The sequence below is a fragment of the Aspergillus luchuensis genome, chromosome 8 (genome assembly GCF_016861625.1).
Source record: "Aspergillus luchuensis IFO 4308 DNA, chromosome 8, nearly complete sequence".
Lineage (NCBI taxonomy): Eukaryota > Fungi > Ascomycota > Eurotiomycetes > Eurotiales > Aspergillaceae > Aspergillus > Aspergillus luchuensis.
This window is the reverse complement of record NC_054856.1, coordinates 179,420-205,481: the sequence shown is the minus strand read 5'-3', so window position 1 is coordinate 205,481 and position 26,062 is coordinate 179,420. Positions and strand designations below refer to the sequence as shown.

The following is a 26,062-nucleotide window of genomic DNA, read 5'->3' as shown; positions in this document are numbered from 1 at the left end:
AACTCTGCGCATACCCTTTGGATTACTACTTTGAATGACCTACTTTGTTTTAATTGCCAACCTTCATTTTCCGCCAGCCTACTGCAGACACTGTGGAACACATGTCGCCACTCAAGCTACGCAGAAATACCGTAGTAACAAGTAAGCCTTTGGACTACATGGCTGGGTGATTACATTATAAGTGATTTCCAAACGCCACCCAAGCGAGCTCTGAACAGCAACTGTGAGGTTGAACCTGACCACTCTGGTCACACAGTATCTCACAAAGAGGGTTGGATGCTTCCGCGTAAAGGACCCGAAGATGTCTAGGCTCCGGGAGACGTTGCGTTTGAGCTCTTCCTACTCGGTTGGTTGAACAATAAAGCCCCTTTCGGTGCTACCAAACAATTGGCTCTACTGTCACTGTCCTAAAAGATGTTCACTGCAAGCTCCCTTCGAGACATCCTTGCCAATCTACGCTCAGAGCTGAGAGTTGCTATTTGGACCTCAACGTTTCCAGGGGTTGTCTTTTCCTGCATGCTCATCGCACCAGATGACTGTGGCCGTTTGTCCCCAGGCTCCATAGCTGATGCCTGTCGCTGAATCCTCTTCGAGTCCGATTAATGAAGTCTGCTCCCTGTTATTTGGTCTCACTTTTACAACAGATACCATTGGTTCTACAACGGTTCTAATTTGAGGGTCTCAATGTAGTATAACAGCGACTGTCACACGCTCTGGACAGGAATCCGCGTGTCACCGAACTACGTGCAATTTTACCCGTCCTACGTCGCATTTTGCTCATTCGGCAGTGCCATCCGTCTATACACTTTTTTTTTTTCCAAGAACAACCCAACGTATAGGTCAAGAAAGGGATCGACCAATATTGTATGACATTTAGTTGATTGGCCGTTCGCATTGGATAATGGTATTTGCCCAATCACTCCAAACGACCAGAGGTTCCTACATGGATTGAGCATCTCCCACGGGATGTCCTTACTGCATGAAAGGGGGCAATGCGATATGCCTCAATGGGAGCACGATATGCATGTGATACCGGTTCCAAAGTTCCGTGAAACAGTGGCACAAGCTTATAAGAAGCGAGGTCCTCTGCCCATGCGTTTGTTCTGATCTACTTGTCTGGTAGCCATCGTTTATCGCTCCCTGGCATACACTTACCTTCTTCTCGACGCAAGCTACAACAACTTTGAACAATAGAAAGCCAAGTATCGCAACAATGCAGCTATTTCACACACTTCTAGTTCTGCTCGCTAGCACCCTTGCTACTGCACAGCTCCCAAATATCCCTTCATGCTCTGTAAGCTTCAATGCCCAGCTGACGGAGTCCTCTTGACTGACATCGTCTCTCATCCCTTAGATAAACTGCTTCATCAGTGCATTTCAGCACGATGGATGCTCACAGTTGACAGACTTTGCTTGTCATTGCCAGAAGCCAGATCTTCCTACCACCATAACCCCCTGCGTTCAAAAAGCATGCAACGTTGCCGACCAGTCTGGTAGGAGCCAACTCATTACCTTGGGTAATGGACTGAACTAATGTCTTGCCAGCTGTATCTAGTGAAGTCGTCCGACAATGTTCCATTGCAGGCCATCCTATTTCTATCCCTCCAGTGGGCGGTGGCCTCGAGACTACGACCTTGTCTATGCCCAGGACTTCCACTACTGATTCAGAAGCTGTCTCATCAAGCGCTGCATCAGCGACGCTTCCGACAGTATCCTCCTCCGGTGCTGCATCGTCTTCCAAGGTGTCGCATTCCTCGTCCGCATCTGCATCAGCGTCGGCATCTAGCTCCCACGCTCCTTCAACTCCAGGCTCACACAGTCAGTCTGGTCATGCATCGTCCACAGCATCTCCATCCTCCCCCCTTTCAACTGGCTCTGCGTCAACTGTAAAGGCGGGTGTAGCTGGGGCTATGGTTATTGCTGCTGCTGCAGTGTGCGTGCTATAGTCAAACTTACGGTGTAGCAAGGCAGACTGTTGGATTCTTCCATGGAGTATGGGAAGTGTATAGCATGTCTCTCCTTCTGCTATTTTGCTGCTGGTGACATCTCTCGGATACTTTTCGGTTGTTATTCTTCCTTCTGTTCCACTGGGTACTCCCCAATATGGGTTCTTACTGAGCCCCATCCATGTCTCTACATGGTCTTAATATTATTGATGTCTTGTTCAAGAAAAAGCTCTGAATTGATTTTGAAGTCATCTTATTGCCTATACTGCGCATAGCACTGCCACTTCTCCCTAATATGTGCTTCCTAAGCCAGCAAACCCAGCAGTGCGCTGGAGTGTGCAGGATATCACTGTAGAACTCTGACCCAGCCGGGTCCGGAACATACCTACAAACCACATTCAATTGAATGCACGGCGACTGCACCACATACTCACCCGTAAAACGAGTCCAAGAACACTCAATATCAGGAGAAGCCTTCAAGGATGACAACATTAACTCGTTATTATCGTAAACGACAGTAAACAACAGTACGCTAGCTCCAAGCTCCGCATACATAAAGAGCAGATCCCCCGAGCTCCTGTCATCCTCTCTTCTTTCCCTCACCACCCACCGAGACCTGCTGAACAACACAACACCCCCAACTCCAACTCAATAAGAAATAAAGCAAGTCTCTAAAACTTCTTCCTTCTTCTGATCCTGAACTCCCTTTACTCCACGCTCAAACCGAACGGAAAAGAAACCCAAACGCCAAAGAGCGAACTTTTCACGAGACGCGATCCTCGCTGTCAGTCAGCTACCACCTCCCCAGTCCCGATTGGGGGGTGTGGTAGCTGACTGACAGGGCGAGTTCACTCACCAATCAGTCACTCTTGAACGGACGACGACGCGGAATGCCCATGACCTTCCTTGTGCTCGACAGCATCATCGTGGCCGTCGCGGACAACGTTTTCCCAGAAAGCATGGACGATCTCATAGTCACTGTCGTCGTCCAGGTTAGTCGAAGTGTCGGCGTCGTAGCCAGGGTCGCAGGGCTCAGTAACCGCTGTATCCTGGTGGATGTCGTCGTTGACTCCCTCGCTATTAGTGAGTGCTTCATGGTACCCATTAGCATATTTCTTCATAGTTTCCTGACTGGCTAACCCACTACTACCAGAAAACGTACTCTGATCCATCTGGTCGACATTACCCTCGTCACAATCGGCGCCCGGCACATTGGAGATCAGACTTTCAGCCATAGCTGTAACGATATCCTCCACGGTTGCCTGGTTGAACCAAGTTATCTGGACACCCCCGTCACCCAGCTCCTGGACATGATCCTGATCCTCAGCGGGAGCAGTCTCATTGACCGGCGAAGCCGGAGAAGGTGCAGGAGCTGGAGCCGAAACAGGAGTAACAGGCCACATCAGAATGACGATATCGTCGTCGGGATCACCACCGGCCTCATTGGTATGAACGAGCTGCAATGTGAACTCCCTCGACGAACTAGATAGAATGGACGATGCAGTCGACATCGAGCTAACGGCACTTTGCGGTGGGGAAGACGTCTCTGGAGACGGCACCTCAGTACCGCCGCTGGCGCGCGCGGTGGTAGTAGTAGGAGTACGTGCGGTGATGGATGTGTCGATCTTCAAGGCCGGTCTGTTGGGCTTGTTATGATCGTGATTATTTTCTCTGTCATGGGGATGATCGGAGGACGACGCCATTGTTGCGCTGGTATTTCTTGTCAGATTTTCTGATTATCATTTTCTCAGATTGAATCTGTCTTACTGTTGTATCCCAACGACAGCAACCTTATCTGTGGATTGACTCACAGTCAGCCTCTTCTATTGCCTTTCTTTTCCTCGTAACTGAGCGAGAAGAAATCCCCCGGAATGGACTGCCACCACATCATCACTTACTGGATTCGAGATGATGATTAGCCGTTCAGTTCAGTTCAGTTCAGTCCTGTCGATAGCGAAGAATCGTACCTTTGAACTTCTGAATGTTGGTGAGAACGCGCGTATTTTGTGATCACGCCGAGAAGAAACGAGTATGCCGCGATAACGCCGAGAGAACGAGATAGAACGAAGAGAATCCGTAATAGTAGATGACGGTGTTGACGTGAGGAAGTATACATTACGCGAGCGATGCATGCATGTATGTATGTGACGAGGGATGGCCAGTGAATGCGCGTTTCGGACCTGGGCTAGCAGCATCTTTGTGTGTTAGAGTGTGAGACTGGTATTCAATATGAGTGGGAATTTTGCTTGTTGGTTTTGTTAGTGGGTGAGTGAGTAGGTGAACAGCTGTGTGTTAATGTAGAAAATGAAACACTAAGGTGTTGTGATGGATGTGCTGGGTCCTTGCAGTTTGTGGTGTTGGGCTTAGGGGCAGAGGGTTCAGTGGGTGGTTTCTGTTGTGGCTACACTGATTGATAATGATGTCTGGATGTCTTTACTGGTAGTACTGGTTAGGTACTATGTAGTTTAAAAGGAATGGTATATAGTATGTTGTGTGGATGGAAACTACTATATCCGCACTGCAGTATATTGTCCTACATGGTACAATGTACATTGATCACTCTATCTATCGCTTTGCATTCAAATTACGCTAATGTTGCTATATGAGGACCTCGATATGTCAAGCGCGAGGCCGATGCGGAAAAAGAAAACAAGACTTATGGGACCCATAACCGGACATAACCTGCAACGTCCTGGCGGCAAGTCACACAGTTTCCAAAGTTATTCATCGCGAGACTGACACGGCAATCCTCGCAAATACAGAGACACCGACATGGCCAAGTGATGATCGAACGGGGGTTAGTCTGACAAATGACGCACGGTGGCCCGCTGGGTCCAAGACCCGAGGCACCCGATTCCCACGTCTGCTCGTCTGCGTTTGGAGCGGACCGCATCTCGGCTCTTCGCGAGAGAATGAGGTTTTCGAGAAGCTCGGCTTCTTCCTCAGAGGTAGGCTTGCGTTTGCCGTTAGTAGACTCATGTGTGGAGGGCTGTGCTAATCGTGAGCTAAGCAGGATTTGGGCTCGGTCCCGTTCAACATGTTTTTGGAACTGCCGACGGGTCATTATCCGACCCTCCCGGCCAGCAGCCAGGTGAGCAGACAATATGCGCGCTTCGTGTCTGCTTTCTTGATCGCGAGGATCCAGCAGTCGTGCCAAGGCGCCGATGTCCACGAGCGGTTCTTGAGCTGGAGTACTTTCTCGGGAGAAACGACCCGGAAAGGGGTCTTCTTGAGTGGGAGTGCGACGACCGTCGGATTCGTATCCTTCCCACTCGGAGCCGGCCGTTGTCGACATGGACACGACACTCGTAGTGTCTTCCCAGTCGTCAACAGACGGTGCGTAATCAGAGCTCTGGTCCTGATTGCCCCATGAGCCTCCCACTTTCCACCAACCGTAGAGTTTGTCGTCGAGTCGGCGTTCATCGGATTCCTCCCAGCCAGCGGCCTGGATTCTTTCTCTTTTTCGCATCTCTCTTTCTACATCAAATTCATGGTCGTCGGGGAGCTCTAAAGCTCCATCATCTGTCAAAATCCAAAAGTCTAGAGTATCCATGCGGCTGCCCTTTCTCTTCTTCTGTGAGTCCTTCGGTGACCCTACTGCGGATTTCAACCACTGTGGCCGGGCAGTTATGCCCATCCGGGAGAGAAGCTTGTCTAGACCGTAAGCAACCCACTTCAGGATAAGATAAAAGATGCCTCGGAAGAACGCAAATCCATGGTAACAGCGAACCACGCCCCTGAAGGTACCCACACCACCTGCATCATTCTGCGGGCGAACAGGCCTGGAGCCTGGCTTTGGCTTCTCAATTTTCTTTTCGCGCGAGTATCCGCTCTCCCATTCCATGGTTGACTCGGTGATATCGAAGTCTAACTCCCCATTCTCAGAGCACATATCCGCGGAAGGATCACTGCGGGGGTTCCAGGATGACTGCTTGCGATGAGACTCTATTTCGGCCAGCCTATCCTGTTCCAACCAAGTCATCCTGCGCGCAGAAACCCGCCTTCCTTCATTGAGAAAGACTGCTTCGCTGGCAGCCGTCAAAGCCGTGTAACCGATCCTCAGCAGCGTGCTGTAGAAATCCTCATGCCAGTTGATACGGATATTCTGGATCTGGCTGGCGCCCTGCATATTCTCATGTGCAAGGGAGAATCTTTCTCGAAGTGTCAACGAGCCCGATGTCTGCATAGGCAGCGAGAACGCTGTAATAACCAGAGCAATCACGTATATAAAGACACAGGCGATGATTCCTAGCAGGATGAGAAGGTGGGGAATGAACCCTACAATGCATACAGTCGGGAATTTCAAAACGACACTGTCGCTCCCAACTGGAGAACCGCCGAACAAGCCCCATGCCATAGCCGACATGAAGCAGAGGCCCCAAAAAGCGGTATTCACCAAGCGGTAACGACTTTGTCTGCCAATGACATCTAGAACGTTTGAGGTCAGACTGTTGCAACACGAGATCATCGCGATCAGCAATAGCTCGGGAGTGACATTCATTCGCTCCAAAGCTTGAGTTCGAGTCAGGATATGCAGGGTAGATTGCCCGCCCTCTCCAGCGACATCTTTCGCACTGCTTTGCTTTGACAGCCCAAATATACCAAGACCAAGAGTCTGGCTGATTACAGATTCTGCCTCTGCAAAGGCAAGCGAGTGTTCGAAAATAGACATGCCAGCTTCTGTGACAACTGCTCGTCCCTGCAAAGCGCAAGAGACGGTCTCGACAAAGTGACTGAGGCAGAGGCGGATGAAAACTGGCCAGAGCAGTCGGAAAGAGCCATATGATATGTCCGATGCATTTACAGGGCGGCCCATGTGCACCGCACTGCAAGACTGCTCATCTGTTTCCCAGGGTAATAGGGTGGAGCTTAGGGCATGCAAGAAGCCCCCTCCGCCAGAATGATCGAATAGCAAGCGCTTACCCGGCGTGCCATAGCGTATGGTAGAGTATTCTGGGGATGTTTGACATCGAATAGACCGAAGAAGTGCGTAGATTTGAGTGACGAAAAGAACAATAGGAACGATGCGCAGAGCCAATCGCCTGGTCCAATCCAGATTAAGGTGTCGTCTAGTGGAGGCATATATTGTAATCCTGTTCAAAATAAGAGCCTTGATAGATTAGCCTGACCATTCTCACGAAGCGACTAGCCGGAGGAAATCGGTATTTACCACGGTAAAGCAAGTTAAAGACCACCGGCTCGTCAGGTACGAGAAGAAACCACTGAATTTCATGACGGCCTGTAGGATGTCGGAGAAATGGAGACTGGAATCAGCCTGGGCAGCGGTATCAACCACGCCGTCTCTGACAGCGTCAGCGGCTGTCTGCGTTGCCAGTACTGCTTCAGGCTCCAATCCCGTCCCAGAAGCTGCCCCCCAAAATCGCGTCGCCATATCCTGCAGCCCAACTAGCTTGGCGAGTTGCTTAGGCACGGTAGAGAATGTAAAGGCCTCTGCCTGGGAGAGTCCGCGGAATGGAAGCGACAGGAGTTCGCGCGATGACGAGGACAGTGAGGAATGAGCGGCGATCGATGCAGTGGTGTTCAGGGACTGCGCAGCAGTTATTGAAGCTGTTGCGGCTGGAACGGCCGATGGAAGTATGGACATGACTGATGCTCAGGAAGCAGAAACGATGCCTGAGCGATCTGGTTTCAGCCGGAAAGCGAATCTCTCAATAGTAAGCATCCGTGGGATGGGGGGTACAAGTGTGTCGCGCGGATGCGAGGAGACGGAGAGGGGGCGATCGTAAATGGTTTGGGTGATCCGATATCACTGGGAGAGATCGAGCATGCCAAGAGGAGCCGGTGGCATATCTGGAATCATTTCCCCCGAGTGAGTTGGACAGCGAGTCCCTCATGCAACGAGGTGTGTTGGGGATGGAGGAGAGGCAGCAGTAAGATACAAAGTAGTTCGATTTAAAGTCGGTCTATCTTGGACCGTCATCAGCAACCCGCCTTCTCCAGTTTGTTCCCCGACATCCGCCGCTAACCGGATCAGGTAATTGCCACGGAATTTGCACGTGCCATCCCGGCATCATCCCGCGGTTGCTTCCTTCTTTCTGCTGGTAATTGTCGTTCTCTGCATGAAATCGATGCATTCATTACCACTATTTGCTGTAGCGGCGCGGATTAATCCTCCAGATTTAGAATTGTAAAGATCTACTGCACATGATGCGTAGCAATATAACAAGGACTGAGCAATCAATGCTAGCAGCGGTAATATGCGGATATAGCCTTCTTTTCTTCCTTCTAGAACACAAATCACGACTTTTATCAACTAGTGTCTCCTAGTGCTACTCGCTGCCATAGCGACTTTCGAAGAACTGTACCATCGCAGTTCAACATCATGCCAAGCTGATGAATTCTCCCTGTAGTTCTACTAGTGGACTATTCAGTATCACACTAGTCCACTTCCCGTAAGGAAAACGAATACGGAGTACAGCAGGGACTCACTACCAGGGGTTGCACAAAGCTTATTGCCTGTCCCTCATCACCATAAATATCTCTCCTCCCAGAAGATGCCATGGAGTTTTCTCTTCAAATACTGCTTCCTTCCAATAGGAAGTTGCTCCAACCTACTGGGTGTGCCGTTGAGATATGGAAAAAATCCCACGGCTGGGTTATAGCAACCCTGGTTCATCATCATATGACCAGGCACCGCCGCCCTATTCACCATACACTGATGGTGGACTTGTGGTCGAATCGGCAGACGTACAGGGTGAGCAGATCATTTCCATGACTATGAGCATAGCAGTTTGAAGAAGGATTAACCATCAACAAAGCCAATGGCCGCGTCAATGTCGATCTAGATTCAAGCCTGGCAAGAACATTAGCCTCGATCATTGAGCTACAGCAGGAAGATCTCCAAAACCCACCTCCAGATTACTGCGAGGGTCAACCGGTAAAGGACGAGCTGCTGCAACCTGACATCCAACTGAATATCGTGATTCAAATTGTGGGCAGCAGAGGTGATGTGCAACCATTCATCGCCTTGGGGACCGAGCTACAAAAATACGGTCATCGTGTCCGAATCGCCACACACGATGTATTCTCTGATTTTGTCACTCAATCAGGTCTTGAGTTCTATCCTATCGGAGGTGATCCTGCGGAGCTGATGGCCTTCATGGTCAAGAACCCCGGGTTAATACCTCGAATCAGCAGCTTGCGCGCTGGAGAAGTCCAGAAGAAGAGGGCAATGGTAAACGAGATGCTTCATGGCTGCTGGAAGTCTTGCATCGAAGATGACCCTGTTACAAAGATCCCATTTGTCGCAGATGCCATCATTGCAAATCCACCTAGTTTTGCCCATGTCCATTGTGCGCAGGCTTTGAGCATTCCGGTTCACCTTATGTTCACCATGCCTTGGACTAGTACCAAGGCCTTCCCTCACCCGCTTGCTAACCTGAGCTCCTCCGATATGAACCCAAATGTGGCGAATTGGGTTTCTTATGGTGTGGTAGAATGGCTTACATGGCAGGGGTGCGTGCAATCACTGGATCGGTAAAAACTCATGGCTAACGTTATCGCAAAGGGTGGGAGATGTAATCAATCGATGGCGGGCATCCATCGATTTGGAACCGGTACCAACCACGGAAGGCCCCAGGCTGGCTGAAACGTTGAAGATCCCTTTCACTTATTGTTGGTCACCCGCCTTGATCCCGAGGCCGCGAGACTGGCCAGCTCATATTGGTAGGCACTCCTTGAATAGTTGTTGCTACTGCATATATCAAAAACTAATGGATTAGATGTCTGTGGTTTCTTTTTCAGAGATATGCCATCGTACGAACCGCCACCCGACTTGAAGGAATTCTTAAGATCGGGAGCGACTCCCATTTATATAGGCTTCGGCAGCATCGTGATTGATGACCCTCAGAAAATGACAGAGATCATTTTAGAAGCGATCGCGAGAACTGGCGTACGTGCCATTATATCACGGGGCTGGAGCAGACTAGGTGGTTTGCCCAGTTCCAATGTCTATTACATTGATGATTGCCCTCATGAGTGGCTTTTCAAGCACGTTGCTGCTGTGGTGCACCATGGGGGTGCTGGGACAACCGCGTGTGGTCTTGCTAACGGCCGACCGACCACCATTGTGCCCTTCTTTGGGGAGTAAGTACTGTATAGAAAAGTACTTCCTGCCAATCTGAATGCTAACTTATTGAAGCCAACCATTTTGGGGCAGTATGGTGGCAAGATCTGGCGCTGGAGCTAGGCCAATTCCTTATGCTTCCCTCAACGCAGAGAATTTGGCTGGGGCAATCGCTTTCTCGCTGAGACCAGCCGCAGCAGATTCCGCTCGTGACATTGCTTTGAAGATGCAGCATGAGTCAGGAGTAGCAGCAGCCGTTCGATCCTTTCATCGCCACCTCCCGCTGAACAGGATGCGTTGCTCCCTGATACCTAATCAGCCTGCTACTTGGACTTACAAGCGGTCCAAGAATTGCATAGGCCTTTCTAAAGTTGCCGTTCAGTTATTAATCGACAACGGCAGAATCAATGCAAAAGAGCTTCGGGGGTGAGCAATATTTTCTCAATTGAGCCTTAGTAAAATAATTTGGCATGTGCTGACTCGAGGTTCGTACTAGCAATGCGATCAATCCGATACATATCGAAAACCGTCGCTGGGACCCCGTAACCGGCATTCTCTCTGCCACTACAAGTACAGGATCTGCAATGCTTAAGTCGACCGGCGAGATGCTATACAACCCATATAAGGAATACACATCCAGTCGTTCTCCAAAGCCACCAATATCGCGGAGCGGATCTGCACTTTCTACAACTACAACATCGTCGTCTTCTAGATCCCTCACGGCTCTTTCCGAGGCAAGTAGGCGGCCTTCTGAACTGATGCATACGGATACTCCTATCAACGATGGGCCCAATAAGCACGCGTTATCAACGGCAGGAAGTATGGTTGGAGCTTCTCTTAAGGGCTTTGGCAAGTTCACCGGAGCATACTTCAAAGGCGCGGTGGTAGACATTCCCTATGCTGCTGCTGAGGGTTTCCGACAGGTTCCTCGACTCTATGGAGAGGAACCTAAGCAGTATGGCACAGTTCGTGATTGGAAATCTGGTGCTACTATGGGCGGCAAGAACTTTGTTGATGGCATGACAGATGGATTCAAGGGGTTCTTCTATCAGCCCATCAAAGGCGCGAGGGAAGAAGGGGCGTTAGGGGCCGTTAAAGGATTTGCAAAAGGAACCATTGGACTTGCGACTAAAGTTCCTTCGGGTAAGTACAATATTTTCGAATGATTGCCCACCTCGTATCGAATGATCGCTGATTGGTATTTGCGTATAGCTGGGATTGGTCTTGTCGCGTACCCTTTTCAAGGCATCACGAAAACGATTGAAGCAGCCGTCAGGTCTAAGACAGGGAAGACGATCCTTCTTGCCCGACTCAGGGATGGATACGCCATGACAGAGCGAGCCTACATGTCGGAAGATGAGCAACAGTATCTGTTACGGAGGTTCCAGGCTTTGGCTGGATGATGATTCACGATATTCCCTAAAACTTTGCTTCTGTAAGCCGGCGTGATATCATACCTACCATGTAGCAGTGAACTGGAAACTACTAGTATATATATTAATATGGAATGTCCCCACTTATAGAGTGTTTATCAATGTAAAGTATTTATTACCAGATGAACTCGCAAAAAGCCCATATGATTGCTCCCGAAGAACATCCAGAGTATAACCAGTAGAGTAGGGTGCAAACCAAGAAGAGATAAAGCCTTCTATCGGGCCCGCATCTCCCACTCACTAACTCCTTCCTTCCTCCGAACAGCAGTGTTACAAGATTGCAGATTCGGCAACAGACAGCCCTTGCAGACACTGACAATATCAGAGTGATAAGACCGCTAGTACTTGAGAAGCAGCGCAGTGCAGCATCTGAGGGTCTCAGCGAGCGCGACAAGCTCACATGGTGTTGCCGGTACTGAACACTATTTTGCAGCGTATAATTCTCATCAAAGTGTACTTTCGCTGACCTTTTGATCGCGTTCCTGCAGCACTGTTGCATCCCACAGCTTACCTGATCTGATATCGTAAGTCCATGTTGGTCCGACTCGATTTAGTAGCAGACCTAAAAACTGGACAAATATGGGCTGATCTTGCTGTCACAAAAAGCCAGGAACAAATGCATCTCACCTACCATGCCTATGATATTGGCGCCAATGGCCCCGTGAAGTACTTGTGTCGTGTCAAAAGCTATTTTATCTTCTTCCCGACCGTTATTTCCTGGGCTAGCGACTTTTTACGGACGACGTATCACAATGTTTGATTATATCTCATACAAAAAAACGACTGCTTCAGGAGATCATAGAGACCTGAAAGAGAAGGCATGGGACTGTTTCTTCCTTCGCAGCAGTAACGTCGCCTTTGTCACTAAAGGATTGAGACGGTGCTACTGGATGTGATTCCCAGTTTGACTCCATAGAAAAGCTGGCAGACCGTCTCGCTTTCGCCTTAAGACTGATCAGCAGGGCTTCCTCAAATATAAATCGTGAGCCTTGGCCTATCGATGATTGGATTATGTGTCATTCAAGGAATCTGCCAGTTGCTTAACCCTTTTGGATATTTACATCTGCTAGTCAAAGAAAAGTGGAAAATACGTCTCTGCTCAGATTCCTGGTTCGATGTACAAAATTGGGGCATATTGTCGTGCATAAGGTGACAGGAGATAGCGTCCGATACCAAACTAGGACGGGAAGGCGTCGCCGAGACATTCACCAGATTGCTTATCACTATCCACATTAGCGTGCAACCAATTCCGTGACAATCCGGCTTTCATCCATTGCCCTTGCAGAGCTAAATTGGTTTTAATTTCTGTCCGGGTCAGACGCCAGCCTGTCCTCCAATCGGCAGCACAAGGGCCTCGGCATGCCCTCGCTGTCATGAAGCCCACGCTGCCCTATCTCCACCGGCTATTTACCCACCATTCAATCATTGCGGAGCTCGGAAGAACGTGCAGAAAAGCGGAACGATTTTCGTCCACATCCATTTAGTGTCATATGGATGATCTATACTATGTGCGTTTTGACAGGTGATCAGGGGGTACTGGCAGAGGCACCACCCTCCATGGGCTATGATCGTCGGTCCTATATGGTCGAACCTATATAAGGCGCGCAACAAACCCTTGGCTTTGGGCTGTTGAACAACAACTCCGTCTCTTGCACCAATCTTGATAATAGGCTAAATGAGAATTTCAGGCTTATTGTGTTTTGGGGCCCTTGCCGGTGTTGCTCTCGCTTCTACCGAGACGGGGATCGCCAAAAGGTCGACAGTCAGCGAGATCTTGACCGATATCGAGGATGCTGCCACCTGTGCGGCATGTGAGGTTTGTCGCTCCACTGGGCAATTTAATATAGCGCTTTATGCTCACTCTTCGTACATACTCGTAGGCTCTTCTTGTTGTTCTGCAGGCCCTTGCACACTTGGGCAATGACGACTTTGTCGATGTGATCACGGAAGTCTGCATCTTAGCTGGGGTAGGCTTCCAAATCACTTCTCTGTTGAACCAAGCTAAAACTTCTAGGTTGATGACGACGATGTCTGTGAGGGCGCAATTGCCCGTGAAGGCCCAATCTTGGCTCATGACTTGCGCAACATGGACGTTCCCTCAAAGACAGCGGTTCTATTCTGTACAACTATTTTCGGGCTCTGCGATTACCCTGCAGTGGCTGAATATACCGTGGATTTCCCATCTGCCAAACCCGCAAATGCGTCACGTCCAGCACCAAGCGGAGAGACTCCTCTGCAAATTGTCCACATCAGCGACATCCACGTTGATCTTTCGTACGAGACTGGCGCTAAGTATGCGATCTTCACCCAGCTGTGGGAAGACAACAACTAACCATTCTGCCAGCTACAACTGCACCAAGCCCATTTGCTGCCGTCCCTATACTTCATCCGACAACCCTGGTGTGACAGACTATCCGGCAGGCGAATACGGAAACCATAACTGCGATGCCCCCCTCACACTGGAAGAGAGCATGTACTCGGCTATCAACGACCTCGTTCCCAACGCCTCGTTCGTCATCTTCACCGGCGACGTCGTCGAAGGTGCCGTCTGGCTAGTCAACGAAACCGAAGTAACCAACGACTTAAACGATGCCTACAACTCCCGGATGGCCGACTACTTCGACCTCGTCTACGGCGTCACCGGTAACCACGACTGCGCCCCAGTGAACTCCTTCCCGCCAGCTGATATCGACACCACCATCTCCAGCCAGTGGGCCTACGACACCCTCTCCTCCGACTGGAGCCAATGGATCGGATCCACCGCCGCCAGCACAGCCGACGACTACGGCGCCTACTCAGTCAAATACTCCGGCGGAAACCTGCGCATTATCTCCTTCAACACCAACCTCTACTACAAAGAAAACTTCTGGCTCTACGAAAAGACCATGGAAAAAGACCCCAGTGGCCAGCTCGCCTGGCTCGTCGACGAGCTCTCCGCAGCAGAAACAGCCGGCGAACGCGTCTGGCTAATGGGCCACATGCCCATGGGATCCGGCGACACCTTCCACGACGCCTCCAACTATTTCAACCAGATCATCCAGCGCTACGACGCCACCATCGCCGCCGTCTTCTACGGCCACACCCACAAAGACGAGTTCGAACTCGCCTACTCCAATTACACAGACCAGTCCGCAGACACCGCATCCATGATGTCCTACATCATGCCCGCCATGACCCCCACCTCCGGTAACCCTGCGTTCCGCGTCTACTCCGTCGACCCCGTCACCTTTGGTGTCCTCGACTTCACCGAATACATCACCAACATGTCCAGCTCAACATACCAGACAAACCCCACATGGGAGAAATACTACTCAGCTAAGGAGACCTACGGATCGCTACTTGACCCGCCCGTTACTGACAGTGCCGCTGAACTAACCCCGGCTTTCTGGCACAATGTCACGGTTCTCTTCGAGAATGATGACTCCGTCTTCCAGGACTACTATGCTCGTAAGAGCCGTGGATGGGATGTCTCTGACTGTACGGGTGACTGTAAGACGGACGAGATCTGTCAGTTGCGTGCTGCTGAGTCGCAGTATAATTGTGTGGAGATTACCCCAGGCATTAGCTTTAAGAAGCGGGATACTATCACTACTAGGGATACCAGCACGAATCCCAGGGAAAGTACCTGTGGTGAGTCAGTGGTGGGTCAGATGTTTTCGAGCTTTGATAATGCCGTCGAGGCGCTGATTAAGGCTACGGAGACGAAGCTGGGTTCGGGATTCCTAAATACTACGGTTAACGCGACTGTTTCTTAAGATGTGTGTGGAAGAGGGATGGTGTTTAGTCCGGAGTCGTTCTGGTGTGTGTGTGTGTGTGTGTGTGTGTGTGTGTGTGTGTGTGTTACTAATTGTGATTATGAAAATGAATAATTTTGAAGACAGACTGGCGCTGGATTGCCCATACCCAATTACCATTTGATACACTTGTCTAGTCGAATGGGTTTCTCTTCCATATGTCTTCCCAAGCCAATTTTAAAATTTGCAGACTAATCATGAGCTACTTAAGCTAAGTATTGAGGGCATCAATTGTAATCAAAACTCCAAAAGCCCCAATGTCCGAAACTTGAAACACCCTACTATCTCTACTAATGATAGTCATCTCGTGATGATCCCTTCAGCATGAATTCATGTCTGCAAACGCCTTGAACCAGCGTGACAGCTCTTCAAGGCGTAAATGTGATTGACGTCCCAGTTTCACCAGACCCGTCGTTCAGTTGCAGGCTCTGCAGTACCACTTTGAAAAGGCCCCAGGGATGACATGGAACGATGATAAGATTCCTCGGGGTCGTATCAATTCTATGCCAGCCTCGACTCTGCAGAATTTGTCTGATGTTGCAAAGATCCCTGAAAATGTACTGCCACGTGTGCTGTAAGATGTAGTGCATATCGAGGAAGGGGGTTCCGACGAGAGGAATGAGAACTAATCCAGGGCAGGATCCAAAGAAAGTGTACCCCATTTCATTCGTTACTTGCCATGTCATCGTAACAGTACCAAGCAGTTTGGGGATGTGTCCCACTTGAAGGTCACGGAGATTGTTGTACGCTTGCAGTTCCGTCTCGTAGTAATACATCATGGCCCTTTGGAGACGCTCTTCTCTTTGATTCAAGCTAAGAGTATTTTGTGAATCTTGACTTCTTGCAGGATTACTTGATGGCTGTGTATTCGGCATGGCTGGCCATGAGCCATAATTCCGATATCCCGCTTCGATGGCATGGCACCAATTCGGACAGCCAAACCTCAATCGCATGCCTGGTGTAAAGCGTCTGTCGAACATTCTGACATATAGTGTTCCGCCTAAAGTGCCCAGAGGCCCCTCGACTTGGACGGTCACCGCACACGCCTTCCAAAAGGGTTTATGCACGTCCACGATTCGGCATGTCAATGATATTGGCTGGCCTTGGAAGTAGTTGACGGAATTCAATATTATAATGTTGCCTCGAAAGTAGGGAGTCCTTCGATGGTTATCAAACTGTGCGTTTCATGGTGACAGTCACCTACCCTTCTCCATTGCCGGCACCATATTGCGGAAACCATGGGCGTGAAGGGTCGTAAGGTACAGGTTCCCCTGGAAGCAGTATTCTTTTCTGCTGCATTATAGGAGAGTATAAAAATGAGACAATAGGAATAATTAGGATATTTAGGTCCGTGTGTGGAAGAAAACGTAGAAGAGTTGGTTTGTTGAGAAAGGGTTAATGATTGCAGTCTAGGCGTTCCTCCTGTTCAATAAGGAAGTCGCAACCTTGGTCTTTCCCTTGCAAGTTACACGTCTCATACATTAAAATCTTGCAATACTAACTTCTCATGAATACGGCAGCGACCCTTGCCATTTCATCCAAGGACGCTACGTCAGATAGATCGAATAAAACCGACCTTCGTCGGGTGGAGTCACCAAAGGCTTGAGCTACTTGTGCAACTGTCTCTCCCTCAGAGGAGGGCCCGTAGACTCGCGCCGTAAATCCTTCTCGATGTCGCCGTCAATCACGGCAGGCCATGGTCTAATGCCATGGCAAAACTTGAAGAAATCAACTGCGAACACAGCTGCTATCTTCTGCTGCGGAGGAGTCAAAAAATCTCTAAAATTCTGGAATAGGTAAGCGACATCCAATATGTGGCCAGCCTTGCTCTTCCAAGGTCCATCCCAAGGATTTCCCTCGTTGAAGTAGTAGACATTGGTATGCCCTTTCCACCCACGCGTGTATGTCAGCGTTGGCGCCAATATGAAGATATCGTTAAGGTAGTTGAGGACTGCAGGGAAAGCCTCATCGTCCGTAGTTTCGGCAGTCAACCCGTATCCTGCCAGTATCTGCGTCGCTAGTTCTTGCTTGGTGGGAAAGACGGAATGAACGGCTTTCGCAAATCGCCCTGCACATGCGTTCTTCAAATGAGGCAGTAGGATAGCGAGAATGTTGATCTAGAAAAGTAAGTGTAAGTTCAAAATACCTGAATATTTGTAATCTCCGACCACTCACATCATACTGGGCATCACCAATCAATATATCGCGACACCACTGTTTTCCCTTGGGGATATCGCTTGCCTGATCAGCTACCTGCGCATATGTTACGGCAGACGGAACCATATCTCCATCAACCGCAGGAGCAGTTAAGACAGATGAAGGAAGTTTAGCAAGCAGATCTTGGCCCGGTATTTCCAAAAGGGCCTTGATCCTTTCGTCCGACGTAGCATTTTGCAATCCAAGTGCCGACATCGCGTGTTGATAGTTGCCCTCGTGCGCGTCGTATGGCAGAGCCTGGACAAAGAACCGAGAGCCGCTCATCAAGATAGCGCGTTTGAATAGCGGTGTTTCGGAGTCGAGATGGAATGTGACAGAGGCTATACTGTTCAGTTCCCTTCCTTTAGAGGAGAAACGAGAGAAGGCTTACCTGCTCCAGCACTCATCCCAGCGACAGTGATGTTCTCGGGATCCCCTCCAAAGTCCACAATGTGCCTGCGTACCCATTCTAAAGCCACCCTCTGATCCCGAAGTCCATTGTTGGCTTTATACCCAGCGTTGCGCAGTTCATCGGAGGTCAAAAATCCAAATGGTCCTAAACGATAGCTTGATCAACGTTAAGTAACCCGTGTTTTGTGTATAGCCACAATAAATCTACTCACTTGATTGATACTGCAACAATTGGTAGTTCATTGTCAATGGACAACTTGACGAAACGCTCGTAGTCAAACTGAGGCCAGGAATTCGCCCCAATTATGAGACCACCGCCATGGATGAAGACAAACACGGGAAGTTTCGAATGCGCAGATGTGCCTGCAGGGACAGCAATATTTAGGTTCAGACAGTCCACATCTGACTGGGTGAGTTCCTTCTTGGGTAGGGTGTGTTGAATCGCGCTGAGTTCCAAGTCACAACCAGCTAGAGGTGATATCGCGGTGGGCCTATAAAGACCTTGTTTAGTGTGTAACCGAAAAGAGAAGCCAGGAAGCCGTGCAGATTTTAACGATCAAATGCCTTACCCATCTTTAGTTGCATCAAGAACGCCTCCATCGCGACTTTCGACTAGTTCGGCATCTGCAAGTCTATTCTTCAAGGTGGCGTACTTGATTCCCAAGAACTGGGAGACACCATTCGTGGTTTTTCCGCGAATTTCACCAAGGTGTGTAGTGGTCTGGACTATGTTTGACATTGTGTGATTTATGAAGAGTGAGAGAGGAGAGGGAGAAGGGGAATGTGATCGTGGAGAGGAATAGTATTGACTTGAATTGATGGCAGTCCGGAGTTAAGGATATAGCAACCCCTCGGAAATCCCCCCGTGCGGATATGCGGGGATCCCCATGTCCATCTTGACCCTTTTTGTTATCACCCTGCCCCCGGCTCTGTTGACACTCGGGCCGACGCTGCAGCTGCTAAGCGACTGGTTCCAGACTCATGGGTGTTGCGTCGCTTTTGCTGCGCTCAACATAAGGCATGGCCCAAACTCCGTTACTTGGCCGCGACTTTAATAGTAGTAATTAATACCCACTACCGTCCTGTCAATGACTTGTAGATATTGTCTACCAAGAAATTCCATGTCTGGCGTGAAATTACGACTATTTTATATGACGCTCAAGTATCAAAAATCCAGACTCCGCGATGCACCATAACAAGCCAATCTATCAGCATATCAACCAACTGGAAGTTCAAGACTGGAAGTTCATGCTATATCCACCCGTCTTCGGATCCTGCACAAAGTTGAAGTTATCTGTGGACAGCCCGAACGGCTTCAGGAATCCATTACCCAGCTAGAGTCTGTTAGCACGTCGCTAGATAACTTTGGAGCACATCGACTTACATCCTTGAGTTTCCCCATCATCTCCCCCATCTCCTTCTCCCTCGCTTGACCAATCTTCGCAGGCAACTCCCGAAGAGCCTTCTGCACAATACGCTTATCTTCTGGTGGAAGATTATCCATGGCAGCCAACTCCTTATAATCCTCTTCCGCCCCTTGCAGGTTCCCCCAGCCACCGAGCTGCATTTTCGCCCGCGCCCGTCGCATGAGCGCCTTTGCGCGAATACGCAGCACATCCCGTTTCCTCTCATCCTGCTTTTGTAACCGCTTCAGCTCTTCCTCGGCCTCATCATCGTCACCCGTTATCTCGACGACGGCGTCTTCGCCACTCGATTCTTGCGGCTGCTTTCCCTTGACACCCTCCACATCTGCTGCCCCTGTCGCAGGAGGAACCACCTTATCCAAGCGATCGATGCATGCTGTCGCTGAGTCGACAGACGCTTTCCAGTCTTCAAGTTTCAGATAACATGCGGCCATGTTGCTTCGCAGAACGGCGACTTCGTAGTCGAGGTAGTTGGGGCATGAGGCGAGGGCGCGGTCGTAGCACGAGATAGCTTGGTCATAACACGCTGCGGTAAATAGTTTATTGGCTTCGGCTTTGATGGTATGGGATTCTCCTAAGAGTCGCTGGTTTTCGCATCCATATCAGTACCCTGCTGGTAGTGAGGGGCAGGAAGTTATTATGCTCACCGTTTCTTCTTCAGCTGGGAAGCGCGCATCGTGAAACACGTCCTCTTCTTCTTCACCGTCACTGTTAGCCGCATTGTCGGCTTTTTGCTTCGGGTCGTTTGTCATATCTGTCCTGATTGTTTGTAGGCTCACCAAGTCCGTGTATTCCACTGGTGGTTTGCTCTGCTCTGGTGGTTCCAGAAGCTACTTGCAGCTCCGCGGAGTCGGCGAGTCGGAGTCGGAGATGCCGCTGCCCCTCCCTGCCTTAGGCATTATTTTCCCCTCTCTGCCGATCTCCGATACTCATTCATCGTTAACGGTCAAGGTGCATATTTGCTGTTTACCATCAACGCTGAACGCATTATCCTCGCATCTATTATCCGAGGAGACTACCTGCAATATGCCTAGCTCGGCTCAAAAGTACGACTTTAATACCCGCTCAAATAGCTCGCAATTAGCTGATTGATACCCAGTCTACCCCGCGTGCGGGCATGTCTCTTCGACATGGATGGCCTGCTCATCGACTCCGAGGACAAATACACGGATATCACCAATGCCATTCTTCAGGAATATGGAAAGCCTTTGCTGCCGTGGTCTATCAAGGCTCAATTGCAGGGTCGTCCTCAACCAGATGTAAGTACACTCCCTTTCCCATCTTCCGAGTTCCCCACTGCAGTTCATCCCATATGCTCTACCCTCCTTCCCATCTCCTATATTCATTCCTCTGACTGTCCATTCCAGGCCAGCCGTATCTTCCACCAATGGGCCCAGCTCCCCATCTCTCCCGAAGAATACGCCGCGAAGCAATCCGCCCTTCAGGAGAAATTCTTCCCTCAATCCCAGCCCCTTCCGGGCGTCAGGGAGCTCCTCGCCAAGCTTGTTTCCACTCAAACCACTGACCAGCCCGTGCACCTTGCCCTGGCCACCTCTTCCCACAGCCGCAACTTCAAGCTGAAGGCCAGCCATCTGGGCGAGTTGTTTTCCGCATTCCCCAAATCCCAACAGGTCCTGGGCGACGATCCCCGCATCGGCAAGGGACGGGGTAAGCCGCTTCCCGATATCTATCTGCTCGCGCTAGAAACCATCAACTCGAGCCTGCGCGAAAAGGGAGAGACCGAGATCAAGCCTGAGGAGTGTTTGGTCTTTGAGGACGCGGTGCCTGGCGTTGAGGCCGGTCGGAGGGCCGGTATGCGGGTTGTCTGGGTCCCGCATCCCGGATTGTTGGAGTCGTATAAGGGGCGTGAGGAAGAGGTGCTGGCTGGGCTTACTGGGGAACATAAGGAAGAAGAGAAGACCGAGCCGGAGCGTGAGGCCGATGAACTAGTCGCCGGTCGGTTGAAGAGTGCCGGTAAGCCCGGTGAGATTGGTGATGGGTGGGGAGAGTTGTTGCCTTCTTTGGAGAATTTCCCATATGAACGTTATGGAATTAAACCTGCGTGATTTCATTTCTTGTCTACCGGGCTATTATAGACATGAAGTTTCTGGCAATCTAGAAATGTACAGCCACGTCAGGCGAAGATTTGATACCCGTGAGAAAATAGGAAAGACTATGTACCCCGAAGGATAACGCAGAAGCAAAAGAAAAACAAATCTCAGAAGCAGAAAATTTAAATAATATCAAGTGTGTAACAACACCACTGTAGCAGAAAATCAAATAAAATCAAATACGTAACTGGAAAACAACAAAAGCAGAAAATCAAATCCCATAAGCAGCAAGTAAAATCAATTTCCCGCGAAATCCACCATATTAGAAAAATGAAAGAAAGCAAAAAAGGAAACATTAAGCACCAGAACTCTTACAAAAACGGGAGAAAGGCATGTACCTGAAGGAAAGCGAAAAAGAAACAAATGTTGAAGTAGATTGAAGCAAAAACAGTGCATGAGACCAGCTCAGCACCGATTTAATCAAAAGTGACGACCAGATTGTCGTACACATTAGCCTCAATTTTCCAAAGGGCGCATCTTCTGAATGTGGTCTTTCGAGACAATGCAGTAGAGAATTCTGAGTGTAGAGCCAATGCGAAAGTATTCCAGTCACGAGAGAAAAGAAGAAAGAAGATGGGTGGTATTCCAATGGCAACGCCAGAAAGCGAGTCGGAGTTGGGTATCATCGACTGGGGTATCACAAAACAACTACAACTGCCAAATACCTCTGTAGATTTCGTAGCTCGTAAGATTCGTAGACCAAATTAGATGTAGTAGATGGTGTATCGGTCTTGACTGTATTATGGGTAGGTGTATGGTTCTTGTAAATCGAGATGAGAGATGTATTCGTAAGACATAAGTCCTCTTGTCCATTCCTTTCTGTCGTAAAAGCCTGTTATCGTCGTAAACATTCGTAAATTATATTATTGGCAAGCAACTTGTGCTGTCGCACGCTCTCTGCGTGTAGATATTATGTGTTGTGTCCAGAGTGGTTTGAGAGTTGTATCATAACGAGCACCAAGTTCTTTCGCGTTGCTGTCTTATGTAGAGTTTGTTATTATGTTCAAAGGTTCGTTGAGTAGTGTATTGACAAGCAACTGGTGTCGTCGAGTCCCTTTTCTATCGTATGAGCCTGTTCGATGATCTTTTCGACAAGAGGTTGTTAAGTTTAAGGCGCAATTAATGCTGCCGCTTGGCCGAAGGAGAATCGTCCTCGACGTCCGTTTCTTCCCTTCTGCGCTTACGTGTACCTGATACAGGACCTTGCATCTGTGCCTGATGTCCCATGTGTGGCTGGTGGCCCATCTGAGTTCGATGGCCCATCTGGGATTGGTGGCCCATCTGAGGTTGGTGTCCCATTTGGACCGGATCTCCCATCTGTTGTGGGTAGCCCATCTGTGAGTATGGATGAGATTGCGAGGCGAGTTGGTTGTAATTGACCATCAAGTTTCGTCCCAACAGGGTTTTGATTGTTACTTCTGGGTCGTACGGATGAGGAGACGCCTGAGCGGTTGGAGGCATTGTGACGGACCCGGCATTTTGTCTTGGATGAGAGGTTGGGCCCATCATACGGTTGCTATAGGCTTGAGCAGCAGCAACTCTGTTCAAGGGTACCGACTGGTATCCCTGTGGGCCTGGTCTGACTTGTGGAACAGGTGTAGGGGTTCCTGCGCTCATCGCCATTTGGTATCTCACTTTGTTGGTAGGGGCCATAACGTTCATCTGCTGGGTCGCGTTGGATGGAGTGGCAGGTTGAGGGTTTCTTCCGGTCGTTGCAATGTTGCCCGGGGTGTTGTTTGGGGTCATTGCAGCACCGGCGTTGTTTACTGGAGGCACGGTAGCCATGGTAGGCATAGCAGACGCTGTGGACATTGTAGCCGCTGCAACCCTAACCGGCTGGTTGATGGTGGTAGACTCAGCTGCCTTTCTGGCTCCGAGAACTTGCTTGCCCGCGTTCATCACTTCACCTTTGCGCTTGTTCAAAGTCTTATTGGCAATGACACGCTTTTGAGCAGCCTGCGGATCATCAACAAATTGATGCATGTATGGGGCATCTAATAGATGCTTGCAGATTGTTTTTTGGGTTTCGAGACAATCTAGAACTTTAGTCATGCGTTCAGCGAACGTCAGCAAATCGCTCGTGATCTTTCTCTTCAATCCATGAGCTGCCAACAACGAGCCCGAGATTTGCCTGGTGATAACACAGTCCTAAATGCAACGTTAATACACTACACAACAGTATCGCCTGGGTTCACGACTTACCAGTATCTCCCAGCACACACACTCGACTCTCTCGGCGCTATACTTTCCCTCTTTGAAAGGCTTAATCATGCCAGGGTTATCCTCGGCGTTCCTGAAACTGAGCATCGCCTTGGTGAGGGCCCTAACAATCGCTTGTTTCTGCAAATCGTTGGTGGGCAGGGTAGTGTCCTCTCGAACGCCATCCTGCACCGGGCGTGCTGCCCTGGCTTCCTCGACTGAAGAGTACAGCGTACCGCAGTCCATATTATAAGCTTCCGGGTTCATCAGCTGGTCCATCAGTGAAACGGGGCTTGGTTGTGGGTTATGAACAGTGGCCTGGGCGGTCATGACAGGCTGGCCGGAAATATCCATTGGGAAGGTGGCTTCGCCTTGACTGGGGGGCGCATAATGACCATCAGAGGGGCTGTTCTGCTGCACAGAATTGCTTCCAGATGATATGCCTTGGTTGAATTCCTCAACTTGCCCAAGTTTGCCAGGGAGGTAGTCAGGTGGACTGGAGTGCATTGGTCCAGATCCAGACTCCGGCGAAGATTGCATCAGGGTACCGTTCTGGCAAGCAACCTGTTGAGAAGGGAAGGTACCCTGATACACTTGAGTCCCTTGCTGGAGTGTAAATCCAGTGATCTGATTTCCGATGCTCTGATGTCCAGTCATCTGGCTTCCGACGAACTGATGCTCGTTCATCTGGCTTCCGGCGAACTGATGTTCAGTCATCTGGTTCCCGGTAAAATGAAGATCAGTCATTTGGTTTCCGGTGAATTGATCTCCAGCCATTTGATGTCCGGTGAGCTGGCTTCTGGTGTTCTGATGTCCAGTGAACTGGCTTCCAGAATTGCCGGTGATCTGATCGGCTGGCGAAGATGCTTTGCATTTCTGGGACGTACCAGAATTGCCGGAAGAACCAGAACTAGAACGGATTCTATCCACTTGGTTTGCTGGCATAGTAGTTCCCTGGGACCCACCAGCAGCATAGACTGGCTGCGAAGGTGGAGTACTCTTTTGAGAAGCGTTTGAAGAGACGTCCTGTACTCCGGTCACATTGCCGAGCATGCTTGCGGCCTGGTCAGTGGGGGTGGCGTTGTATGAGCTCCTTGAGACGTTATCCATATGGTTGCCCGGGGCATTTCCCACGAGGTTGCTGGGAGCGTTGTTCGCGTAATTGTTTCCACGATTAAAGAAGTCCTCATTGTCGGCCTCAGTAAATGAGACGCCCGAGTTATTGACAGCAACACCAGCCCCAAGAGCATAACAAGGGAGGGTAGAGTAACCGCTCGGTAGTGATTCGCGTGTTTGCTTTAAGGTGGTTTGCTGAACACCGTTTATAGGACCCATGATAGGGCCAATCCCACCAGTAAAGTAAGTAGAAGCAATTACACGGGCATCTGGAGGCGCCAAATTTCCCATATGTTGGTTTACAGGCACAGACCCAGAATGCATCAAAGCCGTAGCGGCGGATTGCCCAGTAGTGTTAGGGTTCAGGTCTCCAGACATGGTTCCGGGCTGAGGTATAGCCGTAGCAGTGGACTCCCCAGTAGTACCGGGATTCATGTTCTGGGCAGCCGCAGTCTGATCAAAATTACCAATATCCTCATTGGGGTTGGTTTGGTTATCCCCCATTTCAGGCGATACTTCGTTGTCGAGGATTGCAGAATGACTGTGCTCTGAATCCAACGGAGGCAATGCCGACAGCTCTATATCCTCTCCCGTAGAGAACGGATCAGAAAGATCCCCAAAAACACCAGCGTCCTGCGCCATGAAGGTGCTTGGGAGGTCTTGAATTGAAAAGGTTTGAGCATTGTTAGTATGCCCTTCTGGTGCTGTAACGTAGTTACAACTAGTATATAAAATTAGGTGCTGTTGACACTAAAGGACAGAAACAAGCGAACGGATACTTACCCGTTCTTTGCCCACATACAACCTTCAAAGAGTGCCGCGAATTCTCCCTCGTCAGTGAAGGACACATCGTTCACCAGTGCTCCTGTAGGGGAAAAGGTAGCCATTTCGAAAAATGACCAACACTGGTCCTTTGCTGGACGAGATATCCGAAGACTCGTTCCTGAACGCGTTTTTGAAAGTTCCAGAAGCAGGAATAAACAAGGACAACTTGACCAAAGTGTTGATGTAGATGAAATAAGCAAATCCAACGTCCTTAGGGCTACAATATGCCTGTGAAGCAAGATGTTTGATTGATCACAAGAAGCTCTGTACTCTGAGGAATGAGGATTTGTAGACACGAGGAATATGGAAAGAAGAGAGGAGGGAAGGGGAGAGAAGTTAAGTACTGTGTGAAAACTCAGGCATTTTGTGAATTTTGCATGCTATTCACTACCTGTGAATGGAATCACAAACACATTAACACACTTGCCTTTGAGTAGGGAATCAGGATCCACTGGACTGTAGAAAGAATCCATAGTAAAGGCCGAAAAGTAGAATCCAGACCAAGCCACCCCATCTCCAGG

At 49.7% G+C, this 26,062-nt stretch overlaps 11 protein-coding genes across 11 annotated transcripts; 5 read left to right on the top strand and 6 right to left on the bottom strand.

Annotated features, from left to right (window-relative positions):
* Window positions 1–1,213: 1,213 nt before the first annotated feature.
* Window positions 1,214–1,946, top strand: AKAW2_80073A (CFEM domain-containing protein; the record flags this gene model as incomplete). The annotated part of the gene is made up of 3 exons (XM_041681053.1): window positions 1,214–1,294; window positions 1,355–1,493; window positions 1,546–1,946. 3 exons carry the CDS (start codon window positions 1,214–1,216, stop codon window positions 1,944–1,946), a joined length of 621 nt encoding a protein of 206 aa, XP_041548034.1.
* An 863-nt stretch (window positions 1,947–2,809) lies between these two features.
* Window positions 2,810–3,649, bottom strand: AKAW2_80072S (uncharacterized protein; the record flags this gene model as incomplete). Its single annotated transcript, XM_041681052.1, has 2 exons — window positions 2,810–3,036; window positions 3,109–3,649. The coding sequence occupies 2 exons, from the start codon at window positions 3,647–3,649 to the stop codon at window positions 2,810–2,812; spliced, it is 768 nt and encodes a 255-aa protein (XP_041548033.1).
* A 953-nt stretch (window positions 3,650–4,602) lies between these two features.
* On the bottom strand, window positions 4,603–7,551 carry AKAW2_80071S (putative ubiquitin-protein ligase (Asi3); the record flags this gene model as incomplete). The annotated part of the gene is made up of 2 exons (XM_041681051.1): window positions 4,603–7,056; window positions 7,117–7,551. 2 exons carry the CDS (start codon window positions 7,549–7,551, stop codon window positions 4,603–4,605), a joined length of 2,889 nt encoding a protein of 962 aa, XP_041548032.1.
* Window positions 7,552–8,540: 989 nt separating this feature from the next.
* On the top strand, window positions 8,541–11,435 carry AKAW2_80070A (putative sterol glucosyltransferase; the record flags this gene model as incomplete). Its single annotated transcript, XM_041681050.1, has 7 exons — window positions 8,541–8,661; window positions 8,726–9,422; window positions 9,475–9,632; window positions 9,689–10,052; window positions 10,108–10,458; window positions 10,529–11,175; window positions 11,245–11,435. 7 exons carry the CDS (start codon window positions 8,541–8,543, stop codon window positions 11,433–11,435), a joined length of 2,529 nt encoding a protein of 842 aa, XP_041548031.1.
* A 173-nt stretch (window positions 11,436–11,608) lies between these two features.
* AKAW2_80069A (uncharacterized protein) lies at window positions 11,609–12,225 on the top strand (the record flags this gene model as incomplete). Its single annotated transcript, XM_041681049.1, has 4 exons — window positions 11,609–11,634; window positions 11,791–11,877; window positions 11,954–11,989; window positions 12,072–12,225. 4 exons carry the CDS (start codon window positions 11,609–11,611, stop codon window positions 12,223–12,225), a joined length of 303 nt encoding a protein of 100 aa, XP_041548030.1.
* Window positions 12,226–13,140: 915 nt separating this feature from the next.
* On the top strand, window positions 13,141–15,396 carry AKAW2_80068A (uncharacterized protein; the record flags this gene model as incomplete). The annotated part of the gene is made up of 5 exons (XM_041681048.1): window positions 13,141–13,281; window positions 13,346–13,432; window positions 13,480–13,757; window positions 13,810–15,176; window positions 15,347–15,396. 5 exons carry the CDS (start codon window positions 13,141–13,143, stop codon window positions 15,394–15,396), a joined length of 1,923 nt encoding a protein of 640 aa, XP_041548029.1.
* A 231-nt stretch (window positions 15,397–15,627) lies between these two features.
* Window positions 15,628–16,558, bottom strand: AKAW2_80067S (uncharacterized protein; the record flags this gene model as incomplete). The annotated part of the gene is made up of 2 exons (XM_041681047.1): window positions 15,628–16,417; window positions 16,464–16,558. 2 exons carry the CDS (start codon window positions 16,556–16,558, stop codon window positions 15,628–15,630), a joined length of 885 nt encoding a protein of 294 aa, XP_041548028.1.
* A 308-nt stretch (window positions 16,559–16,866) lies between these two features.
* On the bottom strand, window positions 16,867–18,605 carry AKAW2_80066S (putative carboxylesterase; the record flags this gene model as incomplete). Its single annotated transcript, XM_041681046.1, has 5 exons — window positions 16,867–17,376; window positions 17,435–17,796; window positions 17,847–18,022; window positions 18,079–18,357; window positions 18,436–18,605. 5 exons carry the CDS (start codon window positions 18,603–18,605, stop codon window positions 16,867–16,869), a joined length of 1,497 nt encoding a protein of 498 aa, XP_041548027.1.
* Window positions 18,606–19,098: 493 nt separating this feature from the next.
* On the bottom strand, window positions 19,099–20,042 carry AKAW2_80065S (uncharacterized protein; the record flags this gene model as incomplete). The annotated part of the gene is made up of 3 exons (XM_041681044.1): window positions 19,099–19,200; window positions 19,251–19,874; window positions 19,938–20,042. The coding sequence occupies 3 exons, from the start codon at window positions 20,040–20,042 to the stop codon at window positions 19,099–19,101; spliced, it is 831 nt and encodes a 276-aa protein (XP_041548026.1).
* Window positions 20,043–20,316: 274 nt separating this feature from the next.
* AKAW2_80064A (haloacid dehalogenase superfamily protein) lies at window positions 20,317–21,356 on the top strand (the record flags this gene model as incomplete). The annotated part of the gene is made up of 3 exons (XM_041681043.1): window positions 20,317–20,336; window positions 20,390–20,549; window positions 20,658–21,356. 3 exons carry the CDS (start codon window positions 20,317–20,319, stop codon window positions 21,354–21,356), a joined length of 879 nt encoding a protein of 292 aa, XP_041548025.1.
* Window positions 21,357–22,520: 1,164 nt separating this feature from the next.
* AKAW2_80063S (uncharacterized protein) lies at window positions 22,521–25,603 on the bottom strand (the record flags this gene model as incomplete). The annotated part of the gene is made up of 3 exons (XM_041681042.1): window positions 22,521–23,549; window positions 23,604–25,437; window positions 25,500–25,603. 3 exons carry the CDS (start codon window positions 25,601–25,603, stop codon window positions 22,521–22,523), a joined length of 2,967 nt encoding a protein of 988 aa, XP_041548024.1.
* Window positions 25,604–26,062: the final 459 nt, after the last annotated feature.